The sequence below is a fragment of the Boleophthalmus pectinirostris genome, unplaced genomic scaffold, assembly GCF_026225935.1.
Source record: "Boleophthalmus pectinirostris isolate CB_2022bp ecotype Guang Dong unplaced genomic scaffold, ASM2622593v1 HiC_scaffold_16, whole genome shotgun sequence".
NCBI lineage: Eukaryota > Metazoa > Chordata > Actinopteri > Gobiiformes > Gobiidae > Boleophthalmus > Boleophthalmus pectinirostris.
In genome coordinates, this window is record NW_026571095.1 from 4797137 (window position 1) to 4822740 (window position 25604).

The following is a 25604-nucleotide window of genomic DNA, read 5'->3' on the forward strand; positions in this document are numbered from 1 at the left end:
GGCTTTTATTCAAATGAAACCCGCGATTGGACAAATTTAACATCCATCATTTTGAACAACCATTCAAAATCGAGTTCCGGTTTTTCCTTGACATACTTCCTGCGTGTGACCGACCTCACGTCCTCAACGCCAGTGGTGCTGCCAAGTGGGTGGTTTTGGCGCATTTCGGCTGGTTTTACGCACAATTTTAAAGTTATCAAGATGGTTTGGGAAAAGAAGATGATCGCGTACGATGACCCAGACGATGAGGTAAAGATCGATTGCGCATTTGACTTGTTTGGGTCTCGTTTTAGACACATGTATTGGCCAATGACCAAACCTGGTTCAGTCCTTAGGTAACCCCCTGTAAACTTGATCTGACTATATTTGTGTCTCATCGATTATTATTCACTTAGATTCATAATATGTCATAATATCTAGTCTCTTTTTGTTATTTTAAATGATTGACCGGTTTTGTAACTGTGAGTGATTTAAAGCAGAGCCCCAGTTTGGCCTTGAATCCTGTAAAATAATTTTGCCTGGTTATAATTCACAATATTAAAATGAATGTATGTTCAGGAGGAAGAGGCAGCTGAAGAAGAGGAGGAAGAAGAGGAAGAGGAAGAGGAGGAAGAAGAGGAGATGGTGGTAAGTAGGGGTGTGCAAAAATACTGAAATATTGATATATCGTATCATTTAATGTCTTGATACAGTATTGATACCTTGAGCTGCTGTATCAATATATCACCAAGAGTATTTTTTGGTATATTTTACTAAATTATTTTGTCACAGTTACAGTTTTGTTGCTTGTTTAGAGGAAGGAAACTCATTTATGTGAAACATTTGACATTTTCAGTTTCAGTGATTAAAATGTTTCATATTCAGTTTGCACAAGAAGTGATTTAATAAAGACTTTTAGTATCACAGTCATACTTTTGCTATTATTTTTATTGAACTGTATCAAATCGAGTCGAAATAAAAGCTCACTGTATTGAGATATGTATCGTATTGCATCATGGCCAGTGTATCGATGTATGCATCGTATCGGTAAATTCTTAATGATACCAGCCCTAGTGTAAGTTGATGAGGTGTGATGGTTCCAGTGTGTTGAAGTTGAAAGTGTGTGAGTTATTTCTCATTAGACTTTACTCATTTAGATCAGGGGTGTCAAGCTCATTTTGGTCCGGGGGCCGTGTCCGACCTACTTTGATCCCAAAGGGGCCGGATCAGAAAACTCATGTCATATAAACCCCAAAAATAACAATAAGTTCAAATATTTGTGCAGAGAAACACAAATCTATTACAGAAATCTTTTTTAATTGATGAACTCTTTCTCTTTTACAAAGTATTATCATATTATGAACAACTTTAAGAAAAATAAAATTTCAACACTAATGTTTTTAACATGAACTTGTTTGCAAACAGGAATGAGTCAATTTTTTTTCTTGGAAAATCCTGCACTCGGCTCCACTTTTCTCATGTTGGACATTTTTCTGATGAGGGTGTCACGGTCAACAGTCAAAACGATCGTCCTTTAAGAGCGTTTGGAAAGAGACAAGTCTTCATTTGTGCTGCTCTGGTGGGAGGGGCCACGTACAGAGACGCTGGAGACGCTGCTGTGATAAACACCACAGAAAATTAACAACATTTTAATAGAAAATATAATTTAAATATTTTAGTAGAAAATCAGCCAAGGGCCAGATTAAAGGTCTTGGAGGGCCGAATGTATGTTTGACACCCCTGATTTAAACAGAGAAACCTTTGAACTTCATTTTGTTAACAGTAATATCAACATTTATTATTATAAATGTTGCTATCTCATTCTAAAACGATTGTTAACTCTAGTCTAATCTAATCCTAATAAGACTTTTTTTAAACAAACTTCCTACTTACTGTTTAACTTCTAATATCCCTACTTTGAAACTAAATGAATAAATAAAACAATACAAATGTATGAAAATCATTGTTAAAACTACTTCCTGTTTGTCAAATTGAATATTTTGATTGCCATTGCCTCAGTTACCCCTCTGTGGTACCATAAGCCACAGTGACATGCTACACTAGTCTATAAATAGTTTCTTGAATCCCTCAAAGATGCTTGATCATAAAGTCAACACAACCATAGCACTTAAAAGATGTGAAGCATTGAGGACTAACCTTTGCTTTAAACTTTGAACTCTTGTCCCTGCTACTTTTAACAACATTTTCAAACTACTGAAAGCACTACTAATATAAAAAGCATCCACACAGTTCAGTATTTACATACAGTGTGCATTCTTTAAGTCTGGAGGAAGGACTGCACACTGTATTGCAAGCACGTCCCAAAGGCTTCAAATACTTAGGATGACTGAATGTCTTTTGCAAAGAACAGAATATCTAGTCTTTAGAAAAATCTTGTACCTGTAGCTTAGACCTTTTTAATATATCCTCCTCAGGACCCTCTGGAGACGATAAGGGCGAAGTGTGAGGAGACAGAGCACTGTGTTCACTACAAAGAGAAGCTGGAGGTGTGTGAGGCGCGGGTGGGCTCCAGGTCCAACACTGAGGAGGACTGCACAGAGGAGCTGTTCGACTTTCTACACGCACGGGACCACTGTGTAAGACATATGTCCAGTTATACAACCACAGTCTTCAGATTCATTATATTCTCTAAAACTAAAGATAATCATGTCCAATGTTATGGTTAAAGCAACAGAATTTTTAACAGTATAAAGGAATGTACTAGTCACTACTGAACCTGAGTTGCCAGTGCCTTAACCTACATAGTACATCATTTTTCTCATTCTCAGTATATGGACATGCCTCATATAAAAGCTCAGAACCTCCAGTATTCACTCACTGAGCTGCAGAGGCTGCACTGACTGGGTTTATGTAGTCAGGATTCAGTTCAATAAACAAACTGGATTTCAGCATTGAAACTGGCAACCCAAATGAGACTCTTGTGAGACTCGTTCTGCTTTCTGACTGGATAATCATATTAAACACCAAATTATAAGTAAATGGGACAGTGCTCAGTATTTTTGTAATTCACCACTGTAATGTTGATTTATTCTTATCAGTAAAGCTATAATTTATTCATACATGTATATGTCGTATGTGGGGACACAGATGGGTCAAGTTTATGACATTTAAAATCTAAATCTTACTTGCAGTTCCCTTAAGCTCTACACAATAGTTACTCCTTAGACTTACGATGCATGATAAGAGGTAGAAACTGCAGACCGAATCCTCCAGCTACTATCAGATGAATTGTAATTTATGTATTTATGGAAATGCATCAGACTGGCTGATTACAAACACACCCTAACGCCCGCTATGTGCTAATGAAATGATTTACAATGGTTTACAATGCAGTTAATATAATACAAGTAGCACAAGAATCAACTTGCCTAAAATATTTGTAAATTACTACTTGCCTTACACAGTCACAATACTGCTGCAGGGTGAACTTGACGCTCTGTTTGCATTTTAGTCACTGGAGATGAGGATGATCTGAACTTAAATGTACCATATATAACAGCTACACTTTCTCTTTTTGTTTGCCTTTTACAGGTCGCACACAAGCTTTTCCACAAAGTCAAATGACCTTATCCACGTCCATATGAGTCTGTATGAGTCTCTATCCCCATTAACTTATCATGTGTGAGCTGCTGGCACCCCCCTCCTCCCCCACTCCAGCCTGTAGGACACGTAACATCATGGAGCGGGCAGCGGCTGGTGACCCCCTCCTCACACTGTGGTCTGTGTGAATGCATGTGCTGCGCCAGTGTTGACTTCAGATGTAAATTCATTGTTCTAGATGAAATAATAAATATTTTCTTGGGTTTTCAGTCTGAAGAGATGTCTTTTGTTTTATATGATGCGCTGCAGTAAATTATTCATGTTTAAACCTTCCTGGTGGAGGGTCAGTCATCTGCTTGTCTCCTTGCAGATGTTATTTTGACTGGGATCCCCTGCTATGGCATTAAACGTTTACATCTTTTACTCAATATGGGTTTTTATTGATCTAAAAACTTGCATATACTGTGAATGGGCTCGTCTCTCCATAGATTTGACATGTAACTTGGCCAAACTCATTTATCTGTACAGAGACAGCAGGTGACACCACAGGGCATGTCAGATATGTGGAGAGTCAAGCCCACTCACAGTAAGAATGAAAGGTCAATAAAAACCCACAGTAGTATGTATATGTTTAATGCCATACCAGACAAACAGCAGGTGACAGACCCTCCAGCAGAAAACGTTACATCAGTTGTATGAAACATTAGCACTATTTTATCTATAAAAACTGTTACAGCTAAATCTTTCAACATCCTATCCTTTATTCACTTTGCAGTTTAAGATGAATGTCTATTGGCACTCTGAAGTTACCTGACAAGTTCTGTCTGTCATTGTAAAGGAGAAACATTATCATTAAAGAACTGTGTCTAAAATTTCTCTTTAATTTGGGTTTAACTCTGAAGTTGCTACCTTAAAAAAAAGTATATATCACTGCACTGGTGTCTTAACCCTCTCAGGCTCAAATTAAAATTTTAGTAACAGGAAAAAATCTGATATATGGGGAAGTAATATACAATCCTGACTTTTTTTTAAGAGAGACCTTCACATCCAGTGAGTTCTGGGATGTTGCAGATTTGCAGCATTGGTCCAGTGTGGTAAATTAACACTGAAGACTGAAAATGATATGAACTCTAACTTTATGTGTTCACCACTTTTCATAACAATGAAAACATAAAGCAGAGTGTAACAGCTTTACAGTGGCAGAACAACATCACTTTTTCGTGTGGTACTACGAGAAACAATTTTTATCCTTTGTAAACAACAAAAGTATTTTGCACTTCTGGCAGGTTGTTTGTGTGTAACCATTCTTGCACAGTCTGCATCGTCCACGTTTATCAGCATGGTTGGGAAAAAAGGCTCCTGAGTAAAAAAAGCTCATAAAATATGGATTTGGAGTAAGTAGGTAATTGACATTTAGCTGTTACCAATCTGCAACATCTGCCTGGAGAGGGTTAAATAAGGGTCGGGTCGAAAAAGCTCCAGTTGGTCCCAGAGGTTACAAAAGAGAGAAAAAAAAGGTCCAGACTAGACGGCTTGAATAATAATGAAGGGATGACATGGTAATGAGTTAATGAGTTGTGTTCATGTAATATATAATTCTGGACACTTCACAGTTCAAAACTGAGCTGGAGGATAGGTCAAAATTCAACAGATATAATTGTCAGTTGAAAGAACTTTAAGATTAATGTGATACAATTGTGGATCTCTAAAAATAAGATCCAACATTTGCAGATTCAGTTGCCCGTGGAGATACATGACTCAGAAATCTGAATCTGAAAATTAGGACATAATGAAATACTAGAACATTACGTATGTTTTTTTTTATTTTTTTATATATATATATAGTGCTTTTCAAAGACACTTTACAGAGCATTATTCATTCACTCCATACCTAGTGGTGGTAAACTACTACTGTAGCCACAGTTGCCCTGGGCCAGACTGATTGAAGTGAGGCTGCCAGTCACCACCATCAGTCCCTCTGTCCACCACCATCACTCACACTCACCACTTCATACTAGGCAATATGGGTCAAGTGTCTTGCCTAAGGACACAACAGCAGTTTTTACGACTGGCGTCCCCCTGTGGCACCTGATTTTCCCAGAGGTCTCCATCCAAATACTAACCAAACCTGGCCTTGTTTAGCTTTTGAGATCTGACAGGATCAGGTTTTGACAAGCTGATATGGTCCCTTTAATGTTTGATGTATTGTATATGTATTCATTTTTATAGTTTTGTAGGAACCATAATTGGCGTTTTCCTCTGAAGACTGGAGTTTGTCAGTTAAGGACAGTGTTTACCAACCAAGGGACTCCTGGAGGTAAGGTGAATTATGCAAGTTTTCTGATGGAGGGCCTGGCACATATTTTCTTCATGGAGAAGTTACCACTTTGTATGTATTGTAGAGTATTAAACCTTTATTATCATGGAGACTAAACCAGGCCAAATTACAGGTCAGATCTGTGGAGAGGCAACAATGCTCACAGTCAGAATGTTGTTTTTCTAGGTATTTTTGAGCTCTAAAACCACTTGTAATTTAATAAATGTAAAGTAGAGCTGTTTAATGTCACACTGTGGAATATTCCAGGCAGAGCAATAACATATCCGTAGAAACAAGCAGGTGACGGACCCTCCACCAGAAAACTACACCTTTTAAATGTACTATCTTAACTCACTTCACACCAAACGAATCAGATAGTGCCTCTACACTCACAATGTAAAAGGCCGAGTCAATTTCACGCTCCACTACAGGCAAAATATAACTCTAGATACAAGAATAACCTCCAGTAAACAGGTCTGCATCCATTTTTAATTATGTGAAATATGATAAATAATAAGTGTAATCATGCGTAGCCAGATTAATTAAAAAGTTTGAAAAAAAAAAAAAAAGCACAAATACATTAACTAAACATTTATTTGAGTACGTAGACAATGCATGATAAGTTAAGATAAAAAAAAAAAAAAAAAAAACATGATAAAACAGTTACGCAGTAAAAATATAGCAGCCAGTAGGGGGCAGCGTTGCCTTGTGTCCAGGGACAGTAATGTGCAGACAGTGCATTGGTTTAAATAAAGAGACGCTCCATCAAAAGCAGTTTTCTTTGTTCTGACCCATGAAGTCATCCATGGAGGCCTAGAAAATACACAAGGAAAAGGTTAGAACGAAATGTTACTTCTAATCTGGAGCCAGGTTATAGTAAAACACTTTTTGTACAAAATATTAGTCCCAGTTGTAACATACAGTCTCCTTCAGTTTGGTATATATATAAAGTAAATATGCAACAGTAAGTATTCTGTAAAAAAAAAAAATCTGTTTGACTTTAAAAGGTGCATTGTGTAACTTTTCTGGTGGAGCAGCCGCCAAACGCTTTTCTCTGTGGAGATGTTATTGCTTTGTCTGGAATGTTTCACAGTATGGCATTAAACCTTTCCATCTTCTACCAAATCAGACAGGTCAGATCTGTGGAGAGGCGACCCCACTCACAGTCAGAATGTCTGTTTTTGTAGGTATTTTTGAGCTCTAAAACCATCTGTAATTGAATAAATGTAACAGAGCTGTTTAATGTCACACTGTGGAACATTCCAGGCTGAGCAATGACATCTCCATAGAAACAAGCAGGTGACTGACTCCCACCAAAAAACCTTTAAGCAAAAATCTGATGACTGATTTCTGAAGCTCATGTTAATGAAATGTCATGTCAAAAGTCCATCTGATTTTTTTGTTCACTCCTGTGCAGGTTTGATTAAACGATGAATAAAATGAAGCAAACCAATGTGGTAAAAAGACGAAATTATGAAGAAAATTATGTTAAAATACAACGATTAATATATAATTATATATTAAGGGAATCCAAGCGTAAAAAAGCAAACAAACATTTTAATGCAGGCAAACACAGCATTTTAAAAACAAAGTTAACACTGATTTAAAAGTGCTGTGTCAAGAATGAATATCATTAAAAATAATGAGCATGCCACAGCTACTTGTATGCAGACAGCACACAACAATCTGGTTTGAATTATAACACACCACAAAAAAATAAAATATATATATCTGTACTGGGGCAATTTGTTTTTACTTTATTACAAGATAAAAAGGGTAAATAAATGTTAATTTAAAAGCTACAATTTTACTTTTCTGGTGGAGGGTTCGTCAAATGCTTTTTTTTTTTTTCCAGTAGAGAGGTTGTTGCTTTTTCTGGAATGTTTCAGAGTGTGGCATTAAACTTTTCTATCTGCATGGAGACCAAACCAGAGTAAGTTACAAGTCAGCTCTGTGGCGAGGCAACCCCGTTCACAGTCAGAATGTCTGTTTTTCTAGGTATTTTTGAGTTATTAAACCACCTGTAACTGACTAAATGTAAGATAAAGCTGGTTAAAGTCATACTGTGGAACATTCCAGACAAAGCAAGTACATATCCATAGAAACAAGCAGGTGACGGACCCTCCACCAGAAAACCTTTATCATTTAACAGTGGCTTTTTTTACATGGACACCAAAAGTCTGATCATTGTTTGATTTCTGAAGCTCATGTTATTGAAATGTCATGTCAAAAGTCTCATTTGATGTGAGTAATCTGATTTCTTTGTTCACACTTGTGCAGGTTTTGATGAATAAAATGAAGCAAACCAAGATGGTAAAAAGACGAAATTATGAAGACAATTATGTTAAAGCACAATGATTAAAATATAATTATATATTAAGGGAATCAAAGTGTAAAAAAGCAAACAAACATTTTAACACAGCATTTTAAAAACAAAGTTAACACTGTATTTTTAAAGAGGGGATATTCGTTCTTGACACAGCACTTTTAAATCAGTGAGCATGTCACAGCTACTCCTACACAGACAACACACAACAGTCTGACTTTTATTATAACGTGACACAAAAAAACATTTGTACTGGCGCAATTTGTTTTTTACTTTATTACATGAAAAAAATTGTAAATAAAAGTTAATTTAAAGGTACATTTGAACTTTTCTGGTGGAGGGATCGTCAAATGCTTTTTTTAATAGAGAGGTTGTTGCTTTTTCTGGAATGTTTCAGAGTGTGGCATTAAACTTTTCTATCTTCATGGAGACCAAACCAGAGTAAGTGACAGGTCAGATCTGTGGAATGTCTGTTTTTCTAGGTATTTTTGAGCTATAAAACCACCTATAATTGACTAAATGTAAGATACAGCTGTGGAACCTTCCAGAGAGAGCAAGTACATATCCATAGAAACAAGCAGGTGTCGAACCCTCCACTAGAAAAGTTACACAGTGCACCTTTAAAACCACTCATGATGTCTTCCTGTACACTGACCTGCATGAGCAGCCTCTCCTTCCTCATCCTCTTGTAGAACTGGAGCACGTCCGGGTCGGCCCTCACCACGCTGGGGTCGAAGTCCATGACCCTGAGCCCCTCCAGGCTGCGGGCCCGAGACAGAGCCACGTACGCCTGGCCGCTCTCAAACACCCGCGCCAGGGAGATCTCCACACAGTCCAGCGTCATGCCCTGGACACAAGTTAGTGACGGATTAAAGTAGAGCCAACATTTTTACACCATTAAACATTAAAAGTCCCTGTGCTGGTTAAATATCATGGATGGGACAAGATCTCGTGAGACAAAATTGCCACAAGATCGTGCACGCATACTAAAAATGATCGAGATTTTTTTTTCTTCATGTTTTCATGTTTGGATTGGACAAAAAAACTACTTCGACAAACTTTATTACACAAGGGGAATTATAATGACACAGTAGCTCACACGTCACAATATAATGAAGTAAAAAATGTAAGTGGTAATAATAAATAATAATAAAAAGTAGCAAAAAAGATAGGTGTCAGATAAGACATAATTATATAAATGTATATGTACAAGTCAAAATAAAATAGAAAAATAAGTAATAAGTGAGTAGTAAGAAAGTACAGAGTTCAATTTCAAATTATCTCAAAAAGCTGTGTTACAATGAAAATAGAAATATTAAATAAGTAAACCAAAAATGGGAACTGGATCGCACAATTTATTTTAAATGATGTTAAAATCTTGTCTCGCTCTCGTATATCCAATCTAGTGTCTCGTCTCGTCTTGTGGAAATTGTATTTTGTCCCACCTTTATTAAATCTGTATTTTTGGCATGTTTAAAGTGTTTGTTGTCTCCCCCTGCTGTCGCCACGGGGAAAACCAGCCTTATTGTTTGATCTATGTTATAATGTTCTCATCAACACACCTGGAGTTGTGTTTTGTTTCATTCACACATGTTTAAACACACACACACACCTGTTTCACACACGTTTCACACACGTTTTACACACGTTTTGCACACGTTTTACACACGTTACACACACACGCACACACACATACACACACTTCACACACGTTACACACACATACACACACTTCACACATGTTTCACACACATACACACACTTCACACATGTTTCACACACTTTTCACACATACTGTACACACCAAGTTCTTCTCCAAAACTGAAAACATGATGAGCCTAACAATCCAGGATTACTCAAACATGTGTGAATGAAACAAAACACAACTGCAGATATGTTTTTTTTGATCAGATAAAAATAAAAACATGGTTAAAACCTCACAAAAATCAAAGCTGCATAATATGAGATCTTTAAAAAAATAGAAGAAATGAAATGACCGTGGTCCAAAATTCTCATCACGACCTTTGTCTGTTGGAAAAGCTTTTTACAGAAAATGCATTGACTGCTAACAGCTTTGACAGGGCAGATCAGCACAAAGGGTTGTCTAGATGAGTGAAGAGTCTTGCCCAAGGACACAAACATACCAGCCAATAATTCCAATCAGTCACTGCATTAAAAAGGTCCAAGTCACTTAAAAACGAATATCTGAATACATTTACATTTTTGGTATTTTGACACAAAGTTCTTGTTTTGAAATAGGAAACAAATGACTGATGTATCCCAAGTACGGTAAACCTCTTCCAGTAACACATTTTAAAAGAGTAATACTGATTTGAATCTGTAAAAAGCTCAATTGTTAAAAGGCGCAATATGTAACTTTACTGATTCTGGGATCTGCTAGTTGCTCGTCACCATGGAGATGTTGCTGCCTTGCCTGGAATGTTCCACACTGACGCAAAACTTAATCAATTGTATTTATTTTTAGCATATTTTGATTGCTAAACTGAAATGTTTTGAAGAACACAGATTTTTACAGTGAGCGGGGTCTCCTCTCCACAGATCTGACCTATAACTTTATCTGTTGGAGCTACCTGCTTCTGATAAATATATATTTAAAAGGTGCATTGTCTGTCAAAGGCTTTTCTCCATGGAGATGTTATTGCTTTGTCTGGAATGTTTCACAGTATTATTAGGTATTAAACCTTTGTATCTCCACGGAGCCCAAAAAAGACCAAGTGACAGGTCAGATCTGTGGAGAGGTGAACCCGCTCTCAGTCAGAATGCCTGTTTTTCAAGGTGTCTTTGAGCTATAAACCCACCTGGAATTATATAAATGTAAGATAAAGCTGTTTAATGTCACACTGTGGAACATTCCAGGCAGCAGCAAGCATGACCCTCCACCAGAAAAATTACACAATGCAATGTTAGGATAAATAACTAGGCTTAGGTGGTGTATAACAAGTGCTATGATGTAACTGATGTGCTGCTCTACAGTTATTGATGTACTGCTATATTTTTTTATTGTACTATTATAATTCACTATACAATGACCCAGAAAACAGAGACTAGATTACAGCTGAGGGATGCAGAGATAGAATATCTTGTACATAAACTGAACCTATTTCTATCTATAAGTCTAATCAACTAACTAAATAGGGCAAGGACTTATTGATAGGTATATACTGACTCACAACTCATCACCCTGATCAGACCAGCAAGACGCTCCTGTAAGGGGAGTGAGATGAATCTGGGGATCCTTGTCACAATCGGATAGGATTGTGCAATGTGCCTGGCTGGCCTGTGCACCAACGACAAGGCACAAAGTCTAAATCATGGTCGCCTCCCACTCTAGTTTGCGTATAAATATCATTGTATAGGCGAAAATCTTTAGTCTCTGCATGGGAATGTCAGCACAGACTCCTTTTACAAGTATGACTTTTCTAATATTGGAATAAGTAAATTATCTGGACTTTATTTCTGTTTCAAGTGTAATTTTTTTGTCTAAGCAGAAACTAACAAACACGCGAGGAAAAAGGTTGTTTTCCTCAACAGCACCTTTAAAGCTATACTGTGGAAGATAATGGGCAAAGTGATACTTCTGGAGACAAGTAGTGGTTTTCAGGAGTCCACGTTTTTCCTCACTTACCTTATGCATTCACAGCATCATAATTACTCACCACAATGAGTTTATACAGTGCTTTTCACAACTTTCAGAGGCCAGAGTGGAGTTTTGCCATTATGTTAAAGCTCACAATTAGCATGCTAATGTGCACTTCCTGATTAATAGACAATAGAACGCTTCAATAGTACACAGTGGATTTATTTTGACCTCAGGAGCTGTTTATTATTGAAGAATTAGCCTAATCCAAGACTATTAGTATTCCTATTCAGGTAAATGAGCAGGGTCACCTCTCCACAGATCTGATCTATACCTTTGGAGATAAGCGGGTAGCGCCAACTAGCAAAGTTATTCCTCCCTTAACTTACACATTCACAGCATCATAATTACTCACTCTGTGGTAAAGCTCACAACTAGCATGCTAACGTGCACCTCCTGATTACTGGACAATAGAACGCTTCGATAGTACACAGTGGACTTATTTTGACCTCAGGAGCTGCTTATACACCACATGTTTAGCCTTGTCTATTATTGAACTCTTGGCCTAATCCACAGTATTTGTTTTTAAATGAGCTGCACACTTCCCAATAAAATCCTTAATATCAGCTGAATGATCACAGCTTTGAGACATTTTCAACTGGACAGAGACCAGCGCTTTAAAACACATCAAAACCTAAACCGTGCAATAATGAGATCTGCTACTACTGCCCCGATAAGATCTGCCGTGTGTATGTTCTGCTGAAAAGTGTCTGAACCGTTTTATTTCCTGTGAAGTGCAGATTTGCTGTAAATCACACAGGAGGGGTCGTGACCAATGAACTCTATTACCCATAAGCCCCGGCGCGGTCCCAGGGCTCAGGATGTATGGATGTGTAGAGGCTGGAGATGGATTAAAGGTGTGGACGGATATGGCTCAAAGGTTTGTGCCTATCAGGTTTACTGTTGACAGTCTTAGATCAAACCACCCCCGAGGTTTGAACGAGGTTAAAGAAAGTAGGTCACTCCTGGAGCCTGCAGTTAAAGATGCACTGTGTAACTTTTCGGTTGAGGGGTCCGTCACCTGCTTGTTTCTATGGAGATGTCATCGCTCTGCTTTGAATGTTCCACAGCATTGCATTAAACAGATTGACCTTACATGTGTTCAATTTCAGGTGGTTTAATGGCTCAAAAATAACCAGAAAAACAAACATTCTGACCTGCAACTTGGGCTGGTTTGGCTTCCATGATATAAAGTTTTAAAGTGTTGGGCGCGGGCTCATTGATTCAGATCGTTACCGTATTTTCCGGGCTATTAGTCGCTCTGGATTATAAAACGCTCATTAAATGCTCTTTTTTCGAACTTTTTTCATAAATAAACGGCACCGGACTTTAAAGGAAACCCAACAGTGTGATGGGTGAGTGGTTTTGTTTGTTTGTTCGTTCACGGTGACTCTGGGCTTTGTTCAGTTGTGGCGTGTAGGGAGGGTGCTGTCTGGGACCAACGGATTGTCGGCGTGTTCGCAGTGACTCAGTTGTTCAGTTGTGTCTAGAAGCGGCACATCACACTTGTGGCTTTTTCGGTTCGTTCCTCTGTTCCGTTCCTCGTCGGTGTGGAGTGATGAGTGTGTCTGTGGGTGTGTGTCGCTGTGCGGTCGCTGTTTGCTCCGTGTGTGTTTGTGTGTTCTGCGGGTGGTGCGGCTTTGTAGTTTACTGAAGTCGTGCTGGGACACCTGAGTGGATTCATGTATAGGGCGCTCTGGATTGTGGGGCACGCGGTCGTTTTTTGATGCGGTTAGAGGCTTAAGAGCGCGTCTAATAGGTAGTTGTTTTTGTTCCCTTTTGTAGTAAGTTGTAATTAGTCCTTTTTGTGTATTTTTGTTTATGGTTTATTTTTGCGTGGATGTGCGGAGCCTATAAATACAACTGTTTGCCTGTGGCGTGCTCTCTCTCTGCTCCTCTGCTCCCAGCGACTTGCTCCACCCAGCCCCGCTCACCTTGTGAGCTCCAGACTCCAGATTTTGTTTTGACCTGGTGGAGGCGGCTGTCCTGTTTTCGCTTTTCTTTTGGGTTCAGGTTGGTTTGGGTTTTTTCTTGTTGTTAGTTACAGGAGCTGGCACCGGCTTCTCCGGCCCTGTATCGCACCTTTTTGTTCTGTTTGGCCGGCTCGCCAGGTCCACCTTTCTGTTCATTACTTTTCATTATTTTTTTGTGGCACAGGAGGATTTTTAAATTCCTTTAAAAACTAAACAAAAATGATAAATAAATATATTTTGACTCCTGTGTCCTTTTTAACATAAAGCCATACTGTGAAACATTCCAGACAAAGCAGTGACACTAGAGAAAAGCAGGTGGCGAACCTTCCACCAGAAAAGTTACACAATGCACCTTTAAAGCCCTGTACCTGATTTTTCCAAGTATTTGACCAAAATGTTTAGTTGCGCCAGTAAAGATAAACAGTATTATATAAGCAGGTCAAAATAAGTCTGCTGTGTCTGTGTCCTGTCTGCATCTAATTATAAAGTGTTTTATTGTCCTATAATCAGGAAGTGCGTGTTGCCATAGTAGCTGTCGTTAACTTTACTGTAATGGCAAAACTTTGGCTTCAGAGTTGTGAGAAGTGCTTATAAACTCATCATGGTGAATAATTAGAATGCTCAGAATGTGTAAGGTCAGTGAGGCAGAACTTTGGCAGGGTGTCCCCAGGTTTGACTGCCCCAAATTTAAGACTTTAAGACCTTCTCAAGACCATTTAAATGAAAATTAAGACCAACATCACACCCATTATGTGAGTGAAAAACACCAGATCCAATTTTAATAATGACCAACCAACTACAGGTACTAGATCTAGAATCTAAAAGTCACTGTGGATTAAACCTACACTTCCCCATGATCCATCCAACGTCTTCCTCCACTCCACTCCAAATTAGACGTTCATTCATGTTATGTGATTTCATGTTGGTTTTTTTTCCTCCCTCCATTGAACATTGCACTGCAGCCCGGTTGAGTTTACAAAAAAAAAAAAAAAAAAAAAAAAAAAAAAAAAAGACTTATGAAATTTAAGACCTTTGTAAAAAAAAAAAAAAAGACTTGGACAACATCATTTAAGACTTTTTAGGGCCTTAATTTAGGAACATGAAATTTAAGACCTTTTTTAAGACCCCGCGGCTACACTGTTTGGACCACTGCAACTGTTTGAAATTAACTAGTTCTGTTTTTTAAAAATATACAGGTACAGTGTCTGTAAAAGAACTAGTTGAGTTTCAGAGATTGTGGATAATTGTTGCAGAGTTGAAGAAAGTCAACCAGAGCCTGTTTGCAGGATTTATAAAACTAGAAATCTGTTCTGTTTTGCACATTTAAGTAAATCTCTCACTTATTAAATGCATTTGGTGAAAAAATTTATTATTGAACACAAGTACTACAAAAAAAGAAAAAAAAAAAAAAAAAAGTTTTAGATATTCAAGACCAACTGCCCCCTCGTGTTACCATAAAAAAAAATATTTTTAAAAAACTAAAGAAAAGGCTTTATACTCAAACTGTGATAACAGACCACAATGAAAAAAAAAAAAAAAAGTCTAAATAGTCAGTCATATTCACTTCCATGTTGTCTTTGTCTTGCTCTACATCAGAGCCAGAACATCTAAAAACTGTTCAGGAAAGGTTTCAAGTCAAAAGGTTTCTAAAATGTCAAATTTGATCTCCAAAGTAAGGAATAAACATGATACTCAATACTGATTCAGATACCACGATGATAATAAACACTGTTTAGACCAGGGGTTCTTAACCTTTTCAATCTTGGGGCCCTACTTTTTCTGAACAAAGTACCCAGGGGCCCCATCTCATATTAAATGCATTATATTGTACTGATTGTGGGTCCCCCAAGGAAGTGGTCTCGGCTCTACGATTAAGAATCACTGGTTTAGATTATATTTTCAGTGTTAAAGTGTACTGCTTTCTTTTCTTTTCCCATGTGTCTTCTATGTGTGTAATGGTCAGTGGTGCAGTAGGTTCATGTTGGTCCATGTGTGTGTACTAGTCTATGTGCTCTTATACTTGTTCTGATACAACTCAACATCATTCTAAAAGCAGGGGTCTCCAACCTTTTTCCTCTGGTGAGCTACTTTTACCAGACAAAAAATACCAGAGAGGTAGTTGTTTTAGTGTTCACAAGAAATGTGGTACATATATGGGCCCGGTCAAGCAGAAGTAAACATCAAGGCCAAAAATTCAAGTTAATGCATCTGATATAAAAATGTATTGAACAGATACATATGTACTCTAGTTTATGAAACTGTTGACCTTTTTTCTGTACCATTTTTGGTTCTAAAGTTCCATATGTTTTAAACAGACCATGTATGAAACATGGAACAAAAATTATTTCCCAAACTTCAAAGATCTGCAAATCATGTCAATAAATGGATGTATTTCATCATATCTTGTGTTATTCCATCTTTGAACTGTTGATGAAGGTACATGATTTTTCAAAAAAAATGTATTTAAAATGATAAAAAATTTGCTTGGAAGGACTGACATATTTTATAGAAATAGTTTCCTTTCATTTTGAAGTAATATTAAAGTATTCAGAAGAAAAAAGTGACAAATGATGTAAAATCCTGCACCTTCTACTTGTTTGCACAATTTTTCCTCTGTTACTTTTCCCTCCGTTACCATGACCTTTCTTAATAAAAAATCTCATGAGTCAAAAAGTAAGAGGTTTTTCAACCTAATCTTGTACCATATGGTAGAAAACTATATGAAGCAAATATTCAAACCAGTTTGTTAAGGATATGGAAGTGAGAACCAAGAGTTATCACTGTTTGGATTTATTGCCCAAAAAGTGCTGCATATTTCATTCCCTCCGTTACTGACATGAGTTTTAAAATTTTTTGTCAACAACTTGAAAGAATATCACAGGTTTAACTTGACCCTGTTGGAGTGTAACTCTTTCCTACATTCTGATACTTTACTTATTTCAATAGTCCCTCTAGTTTCTGAATAAGAGACATTTGAATGTCAAAAATCTGCCCCTGTTTCCCTCCGTTACCACTTGATCGGACCCATATGCCCCACGGCGAGCCTCAGATGGAGAACAGACCACACAAACCATTATCCATTCATTAGTATACAGAGTTAGCCATCAAAATTATTCATTTACAATGGCAATTAATACAATTTTAGTTATTCAGCTCAGGATGTATAATTCAGAAATCCCTTGGGGAGCTACTTGGAAAGGGGGTGGAGAGTTACTGGTAGCTCCAGGGCTACAGGTTGGAGACCCCTCCTCTAGCTCTTCAGGAAGATTACTACTAGATTAGAAGATACTAGATTAAGTATTGATTATCTGAATTTCAATACTCAGAACTAGACAAAAGTATAGATTTTTTACAACCCTATTGCCCCCACAATAGAGCAAAATTGCTGGCTGGAAAAGTACCAGACTACCAGGTGTTGGAAAACGGATGTCAAATTTGAAAAGCAATGGTGTCTTGAATACAGGAGAGAGAGAAAGAGGACACAAAAGAGCTTGAATCACTCTACATGAGACGGGGAAATCATTAGCACATGCTTAAAAGCTCAAATCTGTTTTGCATAATGTCTCCATTTAATAAACCTACAATAAAACTTTTGTAGCGTTCAAAACCTGATCTTGCATTTCCCTGGGACGTAATGGAAAGCTACAATATTACAAACCCAGAGCAGAGTGGACAGTCCATCAATAAAATATATCAAGGAAAAGTCCAACGTCCACCATCAAATTATACATTGATTTTGCAAACGTCATGGAGGTAATACAAAGAGCTCCTTACGACCCGTCTCCCATGGCAACAGTTTTTATTAAAGTGTCCCCTGTGTGTACTTTGGTCCATTTGTCTGAGCTCTGTCTGGAAAGGCAAAATAAAGTCAGGGGTATACAGACATGTGACCGATGAGATGCTTACGGAGGGAGCTGGGATAATGAAGTTATGAAGTTTTTTTCCTTTTAGGTTGAAGTCGGGGCATGTGGTCGGACTTTTAGAGCCTCTCTGATGCTGCTCTCCTTTTGTAATTTAAAGTTTTAGAATGCCAATGAATACACATGGAGAGAGGAGTGAGATGTGTTGAATATCTTATTAATAGATCTGTTGTGGGACCTGGAATCGTACCGCCAACCTGTGGGTGACTGGATCTGACCGCTTAACTAATGATTATGTCGAAAGCGGGATTCAAAGCACCAACCTTTGGATCAGTAGATTATAAACTACCAACTGAACTACTGTTGCCCATTTTTCTTATTTGAGATGTATAGTGTGATGAATAACTTATGACTTGTTATTTCTATTTTCATTTTTTTGACAGTCTTTAAGGACTATTTCTATGAACACACATGGAATATAGGGAAAAAAAAAAAAAAAAAACATGATAAATTGGACAAACAGTTGACTGGTTGTTCATTACTGATTGTATTAGAGTTGTCAAAGATATCAAAAATCAGATACTAAAACTATTATCGAAACTAGATACTCATTTGAACAAGTATGTTTATTTATTATTTTATATAATTCATCATTTTAATAGTGAATATTGGTCAGTGCACATTGATCAACATGTGTTAGTGCAGCTGTAAATGTGAGGTGTGAGTTTAACGTGCACACTCATGTTCATCTGTAGTCCCATTAGCATGTTGATGGCAAAACAAAAAACAGGACATAGAGACAAAACCATTCACACATGAAAGACATTAAAATGAGGGAATATTACTGCAGTCATATTAGTAAAACCAGACCATGCTAAAAGCACACACATTAGAGACAAGACACAAATCACAGTCACACAGCAAGACAGACATTCGTTATGTGATGTTACATTAGTTCTGTTCACATGTGTGATTGTGCAGAAGCCAATGTTTCACATTTCTACTAAAGCTCTGGATGGAGGTCGTGTACATTATTTCTGTGGGGATCAGATTGAAGAGTGTGTGGCTTGAACTGAAAAGGCTGACTGTCCAAATCAAGTCTTTGTGGATGGGATTTGATGTTATCCTCTGCTCCATGCTCAGGTGTTTGTATTGAAATTCAACTGTATGAACTCTTTTAAATGGGGGTGGAGCAAGATCATGGAGGGTTTTACACACCAGAATAATATCTGCATAAATACATTTCCCAATTTTAGTATTTTAGTAACTGTAGTATTTAGTATTTATTATTTTGTATTATTACTATTACTATTACTACTACTATTTTTTATTATTATTTATTTATTTAGTATTATTTAGTATTTAGTTAACTGTAGGAACTGTAGTATTTAGTATTTTAGTAACATTTTAGTATTTTAGTAACTGGTAAATAATATACTAAAAACAGTCACACAGGCCTGAAATGGACCTTTCCTGAACAGTTTTAGACTGTTGTTGAGCTGAATCAGAACAAGTATCAGAGCACATGGACTAGTACACACCATGGACCACTATGGAACCTACTGAAGTGATTCCACATATAAACCACATGGTAAAATAAAAGTAAGTACTATTATTTATATGTGACATGTTGTAAATCACATTCTGTTGTCTAAAGAAGAGTTTTTATTATCGCCGTGTTAAAGGAATCAGTACTGAGTATTAGTATAGACTATTATTTAGTGTTGACATGTTGGTATGGTGACACCACAGTCCACGTTGGTAAATAAACTTTGACACTGAATAGTTTGAAAGTGTCTGGGAGAGTAGGAGGAGACACACACCTGGCTCTTGTGGATGGAGATGGCCCAGGCCAGTTTGAGAGGGAGCTGCTGGCGGCTCAGGTGGACCCCTCCTCCAGATTTAAACACCCAGCGCTCCGGCTTCATCACCTCCGTCACCCCACACAGGAAGCGCACCCGCGGGTAACCTAGCAACCAGTACAATAAGAAACATTTACTAATACAGTTCATTTACAACAGGTCAGACTATCGTGCACTAACACATTTGGATTTCACACACTTGTGTTTTGGATTAAGTTCAAAAAGATTAGTTAAACTATAAAAACACTTTCTAAATCAAACCATTTGACCATTTGATACAAGTATGAAAGAATCAGACACTGAGTATAAAATGCTTTGAATAAAAGTAAAAATGTGTCAATATTGCATTTAGTTTTGTCCAGTTGGGGGAAAAATGGCCCTTTTAAAGCAAAGTCTGTGACAGTACAGATGAAGACAGCATGGACAAGAGCTGCTTTTACAATTCTAAAATGTTTCATTGTCTGATAATCAGCTGTTAGCATTACAGTGACTGCAAAACTCCACTCTGGCCTCAGAGGTCTTATAAACTCATCACTGTGAATAATTATGATGATCAGGATGTTTATCACTCACACTCTGAGTGGAGCTGTGCTGCTGGTCACTGACTGAACCTGCACACAAGATCACATGTTCACGAGAAACTACTCATTTATTGAGGGAAAATACTCTGGTGTCTGGTAAAAACAGACTTTCACTGGGAAGAATCCTGGAGAGCCGCAGAAGCTCCACCGGCCTGCACACACACACACACACACACACACACACACACACACACACACACACACACACGCACACACACGGCCACGCACACACGCACACACGGCCACGCACACACACAGTCTGACCCCAGGTGTGGTAAGTGAGAGTTAAGTATGCACTATGCGGGGCTTTACAGTTCTTCATGTTCTTCACATTTTGAAGTCAAGTCAAATGTATTTGTACAGCTGCTTTACACCCAGCAGTAAACCACAATACACACGACACAGAAAGCAAAACAACATTTAAATAATATAGGTCAAATAATATAATATGTTCTCACTTTCTGTCCCCTATCAGGAGGTGGGCTGATGTGTTTTGCATTCCCTTGTAACTCTGTCTCTGAACAGAGAGGAGTCTGGTCCAGCACATGTCAGCGTAAGTTACAATGGTCCATCCTGGACGTAATAAAAGTATGTCTCTTTGGAGGATTTTCTTTGTTCTGTTTTACTCAGCATGTGAAGCTGGAAAAATCTGGCCTTTGCGACTGCAATTTGTTTTTAAAATGTAAAATGTGGATCAATAAAAAGCTTTTTTTTTTAACAAAATTTGACTCTAGCCATGAATGAATGTCCTTGAGGCAGTTTTGGAGTGAGACTAAAGCGGGGGCAGGGGCATCATTTGGCTGAGTGAGATAAATCTGAAGGCATTCCACAACACAGTGAAAAGAGATATGCCACTCACAGATGGCACAAAGGGGAAGTGGGTACAGCATAAACAGGTTGGGGGAGAGGGTGGACTTTTAAGACTGGCACAGAGCCTTTAATAAATCTCAGTACCACCAATTTATTTTGTCTCCTTTTTTGTTTTCCTCTGCAAAGACGTTCAGACAGAAAGCATCGCAATTTCTTTTAGTGCATCTATTACGTCATCTGCAGTTTTCTGTTTCTGTTTTCTGTGTGAAATTAAATAGAAAAAGTCTGAAGTTTGAGGAAGTTCAAGGAGGATACCTTTTGTTAATATGATAAGTGTCCATACTTATTTTCTGATTGATGTTATAATGTTGTTTCCTTGTTCAATGTGAATGAAACAAAAAACTCCAAGTATGTTTCTGATGAGGTAACAACATTATAACATGGCTCAATTTTATGTAACATAAAATCTTGAATGAATCATGATGTATCCACCTTATCCTCGTCTCCAATTGAAGAACTATAATCGTTACATAAATAAAGCTCCAGGCTAATGAAGACTGACCATGTTTCTGAGTATCGAAGGACACGACCACTCCTCTGGCTCCGTTCACCAGTCCCCGGGCCACGTCCAGATTCTTGGTCAACATAACCTGCAAAAATGAGAGAAGAAGAGGTTTAACAAGGCCCCCAGCAAACTTCAGAAGGAGTCATCCATCCAGGGACTAACGTAATGTAGGCTCCACCACCTTTCAAGGACCAACAATACAATAGAACAGAATAAACCGCGGGCGAGTGTCAACGGATCTTATGTAATAGTTGTTGTTTTTTATCTCTTTATTTAGCAACTTTACAAATTAGCTTCAAAGCAAATATTTAATCATGGCGAATAAACAGTACCATATTTTCCACACGATAGGGCGCACTTAAAAGCCTTTAATTTCATCCAAAAAGGACTGTGCGCCTTATAATCCAGAGTGTCTTATATATGAAATTATTGGGGTGTCTTAGTACGACTTTAGTAAACTACAAAGCCGCTCCACTTGCAGCATTACGGCTCCCGTAGTCAGGAGCATCAGGAGTAATACATACTGTGATTCCTTTTAATATCAAAATGCACCTGTCAAGAGACACACTCACAACACCCACTTTAAACTCAAGGCTGTTATAAAGTGAAAGTGTGAGCTGCATGGGAGCAGTGGATGACAGAAGGAGAACACACATTCACCAAGACAGAGAGACAGCGCCGAGCGACTTACACCACGATCTGCCAATGGATCGTGGACGCCCGGGCTAAGGATCAGTATCAACTGTGGTCCGAGCTTTCACCAAGACCAGAATCATCAGTGAACTGAACTCCAGGGAACAGTAACCACACTGACTCGGATAATGACCAGAGGGATGTGGACGTGTGGACGCCGGAATCACCCAACTGTTTGAACTATTATGACTTATTGTGATTACACGAACAATTTAGCATCTCAGACAGTATTTTTTTTACACGTTACAATTGAATGAAGTTGAGAGTTATTGTGAATGCGTTAAATAAAGTTTGACTGACTTAATCTAACTGTTGTGTTTCGTTTAATGTGCCTTATAGTCCGGTGCGGTTTATGTGTGAAAAAAGTTCAAAAATAGACCATTCAATGACAGTGCGCCTTATAATCCAGAGCCCCTATAGTGCACAAAATACACTATATTGAGATTCAGGTTTAGTAAATGTAAATTCTAGCCCTAACGCATTAAGTAGTTATTAAAAAGTCCTATATTACACAAAATGAACTCTTGTGAGCTTTAAGTCATGTTATAAATGCCGTTTCCTCCTCAAAAATGTACATGGAGTTATGTTTTGTTTCTTTCACACATGTTTGAGTAATCCTTTACTATTAATCTGTCTACATCTCCAAAGCTCAAAATGCACCGTTTACACCTTGTGATGCCATGAACTGGTAGTTTCAGTTAACAGCTCCTTTTTCCTTTAGTTTGGTAGAGATTGGCAATTCTAGAAGTGAAATGATCTAAATTATTCTAGTGAGGTGTATATACAGTAGAGTTTAAAAACACAGTGAAGCACTTCCTGTATGAACACATGACATCACAAGGTGGAATGAAGTGTTGTCTGTTTGAGAAAAGAAAACCTAAATTTGCAGGGTTTGTGTTTTAAACATGTGAATGAAACAAAACAACTCCAACATCATATCTATTTTACCCATCGCTGCCCACAACTTTCTTTAACTTGGAGTCTTAATTTTAAGAATCACAAATAATAAATAATCAGAATTTGTCTAAAACTTATTCATATTTCAAAACACAAAGTTTGAGTTTTAAGGTGGACAAGCTAAAATGATGCCATCAGGGGTCCCACTCTTTTTCACTGACAACATTTCATTATGTTTTCATGACTTGACGGCACTTTCATGTGTAGAATTGATCAGACTTTTAGGGCTAAATCACCTTATGTTTGGGATTATAGTTTTTGAACATTTCAAATCCTGTCAGTGCATTTATTGTCATCTCTTTCAAACAAAAGGCGCAGACGTTAAGAAATAATCAGAATAGCCAAATGAGAATTTTAAAAACCGCTGGAGTTGTGTGAAAGAGATACGGAAATTCCATGACTTTCCCAGGATTTCCATGACCCTGGAAACCCTGTGCCATGATCATAGCCCTGATGTATGTATGTGTATGTGTACATGTGTATATTCTGGATGTGCAGTGGGCCTTGTGTACCTGAGCTCCCACTTTGAGCTGCAGTTCTCTGCTCACTGGGCTGTGGGCGTCGATGGTTTTCTCCAGGGCAGGGTCACTGTCCAGAGCCTCAAACACACGGGCAGCTCCTGAGGGACAAAAACAGATCGAGACACTGGATTTCAAGTTGCTATTGACATTTGGTTGAATTGGACTTGCAGTGTTGGTTGATCAGTCGTGAATAACAGTGTTTGGAAAGATTCGTTTTACTATAAATCGTAACACTGATTTGATTTCAGGACAAAACCTCCTCGTCAAAGCCTGATCTTGTCTGACCTCTGAAGCTAAGCACAGTTGGACCTGGTCAGAACTTGGATGGGAGACAGCTGGGGGGAAAAAATTAAATACAAAAATCAGGAACCACAGTGGAGTGAAGTAAAACTGGCAAGACACTTCACCCACATTGCCTAGCTTGAAAGTTGTGTGTGCGTTGGTGTTGGACATAGGGGCAGATTGGCAGTCTCACTTTTTTCAGTCTACCCCAGGGCAGGTGTGGCTACAATAGCGTCTTATTTAAAAAGGCGCATTGTGTAACTCGGGCATCTGTTCCGGATGTCTTTTGGGCACCTCCCTCGGGAGGTGTTCTGGGCATTTTCCACCGGGAGGAAGCCCCCGGGGAAGACCCAGGACACACTGGAGGGACTATGTCTCTGGGCTGGCCTGGGAACACCTCAGGGTCCCTCCAGAGGAGCTGGAGGAAGTGTCTGGGGTGAAGGAAATATGGAGTCCCTGCTCAGACTGCTGCCCCTGCGACCCGGCCCCAGATAAGTGGAAAAAAATGGATGGATGGATGTGTAACTTTTCTGGTGGAGCATCCTACAAAAGCTTTTCTCCATGGAGATGCTACTGCTTTGTCTGGAATGTTTCACAGTATGGCATTAAACCTTTTTATTTCTATGAAAACCAAATCAGACCACAATTTAAAGGTCAGACCTGCAGAGAGGCGACGCCACTCACAGTCACAATGTCTGTTTTTCTAGGTATTTTTGAGACATAAACAGACATGTAATTTAATAAATGTAAGTTAAAGCTGTTTAATGATCTAATATGGAACATTTCAGGCAGAGCAATGACATATTTATAGAAACAAACAGGCGACAAACCCCCTATCAAAAAAGAACATAGTGCACTTTTAACAATGTATGCAGTGAATTAATAATGCAGGGAACTGTAAACAGTCTTTTTTGAGCATCTGAAAAAGTATTATAAAAAGATGAGTTTTGAATCAGATTACATTTAAATTGTTGCTAAGAAAGGATTAAACTGATTTCTAAAACCAGCACAACAAATTTTCCCTATTTTAAAACCGTTTATTCAGCTGTTACACAAGCTGCTGCTGCCGAGTCCAAATGAGTGAAAATGACGGGTCAGTGTGAGTCCAGGTTGCTTTCCTGCACATTTCCTCTGAATCCAAACGGCACAGCCTCCATCCCTTAGGCCTGTCACGATCACGAAATTTAAAATAGACGATAAATGATATAATGATAAATACTGAAACTAATTTATGCCACTCAATAATCCAAGAGCAGATTTAAAACACAAAAATTATTCTAATACTGTTACAAAAACATGAGCTGCATTAAAATAGCAGAATGAAAAACTTTAGGAGTGAGTTTGCATCTGTAATGAGTCAAAGAGTTACTGGTTCTTTTATGGCTTAAAGGTGACTAACTTTTCGGTTGATGGTCAGCTGTTTGTTTCTATGGATACATCATTGCTCTGCCTGGAATGTTCCACAGTGTGACATTAAACAGATCTAACTTACATTTATTCAATTACAGGTGGTTTTAGAACTCAAAAATACCTCCAAAAACAGACATTCTGACTGAGAGCGGGGTCACCTCTACACAGATCTGACCTGTAACTTGGTCTGGTTTGGTCTCCACGTGAAGATATAAATGTTTAATGTCATACTGTGAAACATTCCAGACA

At 38.2% G+C, this 25604-nt stretch overlaps 2 protein-coding genes across 2 annotated transcripts in view; one reads left to right on the forward strand and one right to left on the reverse strand.

Moving 5' to 3' along the window:
• The first annotated feature begins 108 nt into the window (after positions 1–108).
• On the forward strand, positions 109–3816 carry LOC110174818 (cytochrome b-c1 complex subunit 6, mitochondrial-like). Its single transcript, XM_020940928.2, has 4 exons — positions 109–249; positions 559–627; positions 2415–2576; positions 3532–3816. The coding sequence occupies exons 1-4, from the start codon at positions 202–204 to the stop codon at positions 3562–3564; spliced, it is 312 nt and encodes a 103-aa protein (XP_020796587.1). The 5' UTR covers positions 109–201; the 3' UTR covers positions 3565–3816.
• A 2654-nt stretch (positions 3817–6470) lies between these two features.
• Positions 6471–25604, reverse strand: part of pif1 (PIF1 5'-to-3' DNA helicase homolog (S. cerevisiae)) — a 50800-nt gene continuing 31666 nt past the window's right edge. The window contains exons 10-14 of the mRNA XM_020940933.2: positions 23655–23761; positions 21490–21577; positions 19498–19643; positions 8839–9030; positions 6471–6670 (exon numbers count right to left, since the gene is read on the reverse strand). Coding sequence (XP_020796592.1) covers positions 6623–6670; positions 8839–9030; positions 19498–19643; positions 21490–21577; positions 23655–23761 — 581 coding nt within the window. The 3' untranslated portion in view covers positions 6471–6622. The remainder of the gene's footprint in view (positions 6671–8838; positions 9031–19497; positions 19644–21489; positions 21578–23654; positions 23762–25604) is intronic.

Excerpts from the sequence above, each read along its gene's own strand:
- LOC110174818 (XM_020940928.2), top strand. The coding sequence starts at position 202 with ATGGTTTGGGAAAAGAAGATGATCGCGTACGATGACCCAGACGATGAG. Across the intron at positions 628-2,414 it reads AGGAAGAAGAGGAGATGGTG|GACCCTCTGGAGACGATAAG; the intron begins GTAAGTAGGGGT and ends TATCCTCCTCAG. Across the intron at positions 2,577-3,531 it reads TACACGCACGGGACCACTGT|GTCGCACACAAGCTTTTCCA; the intron begins GTAAGACATATG and ends TGCCTTTTACAG.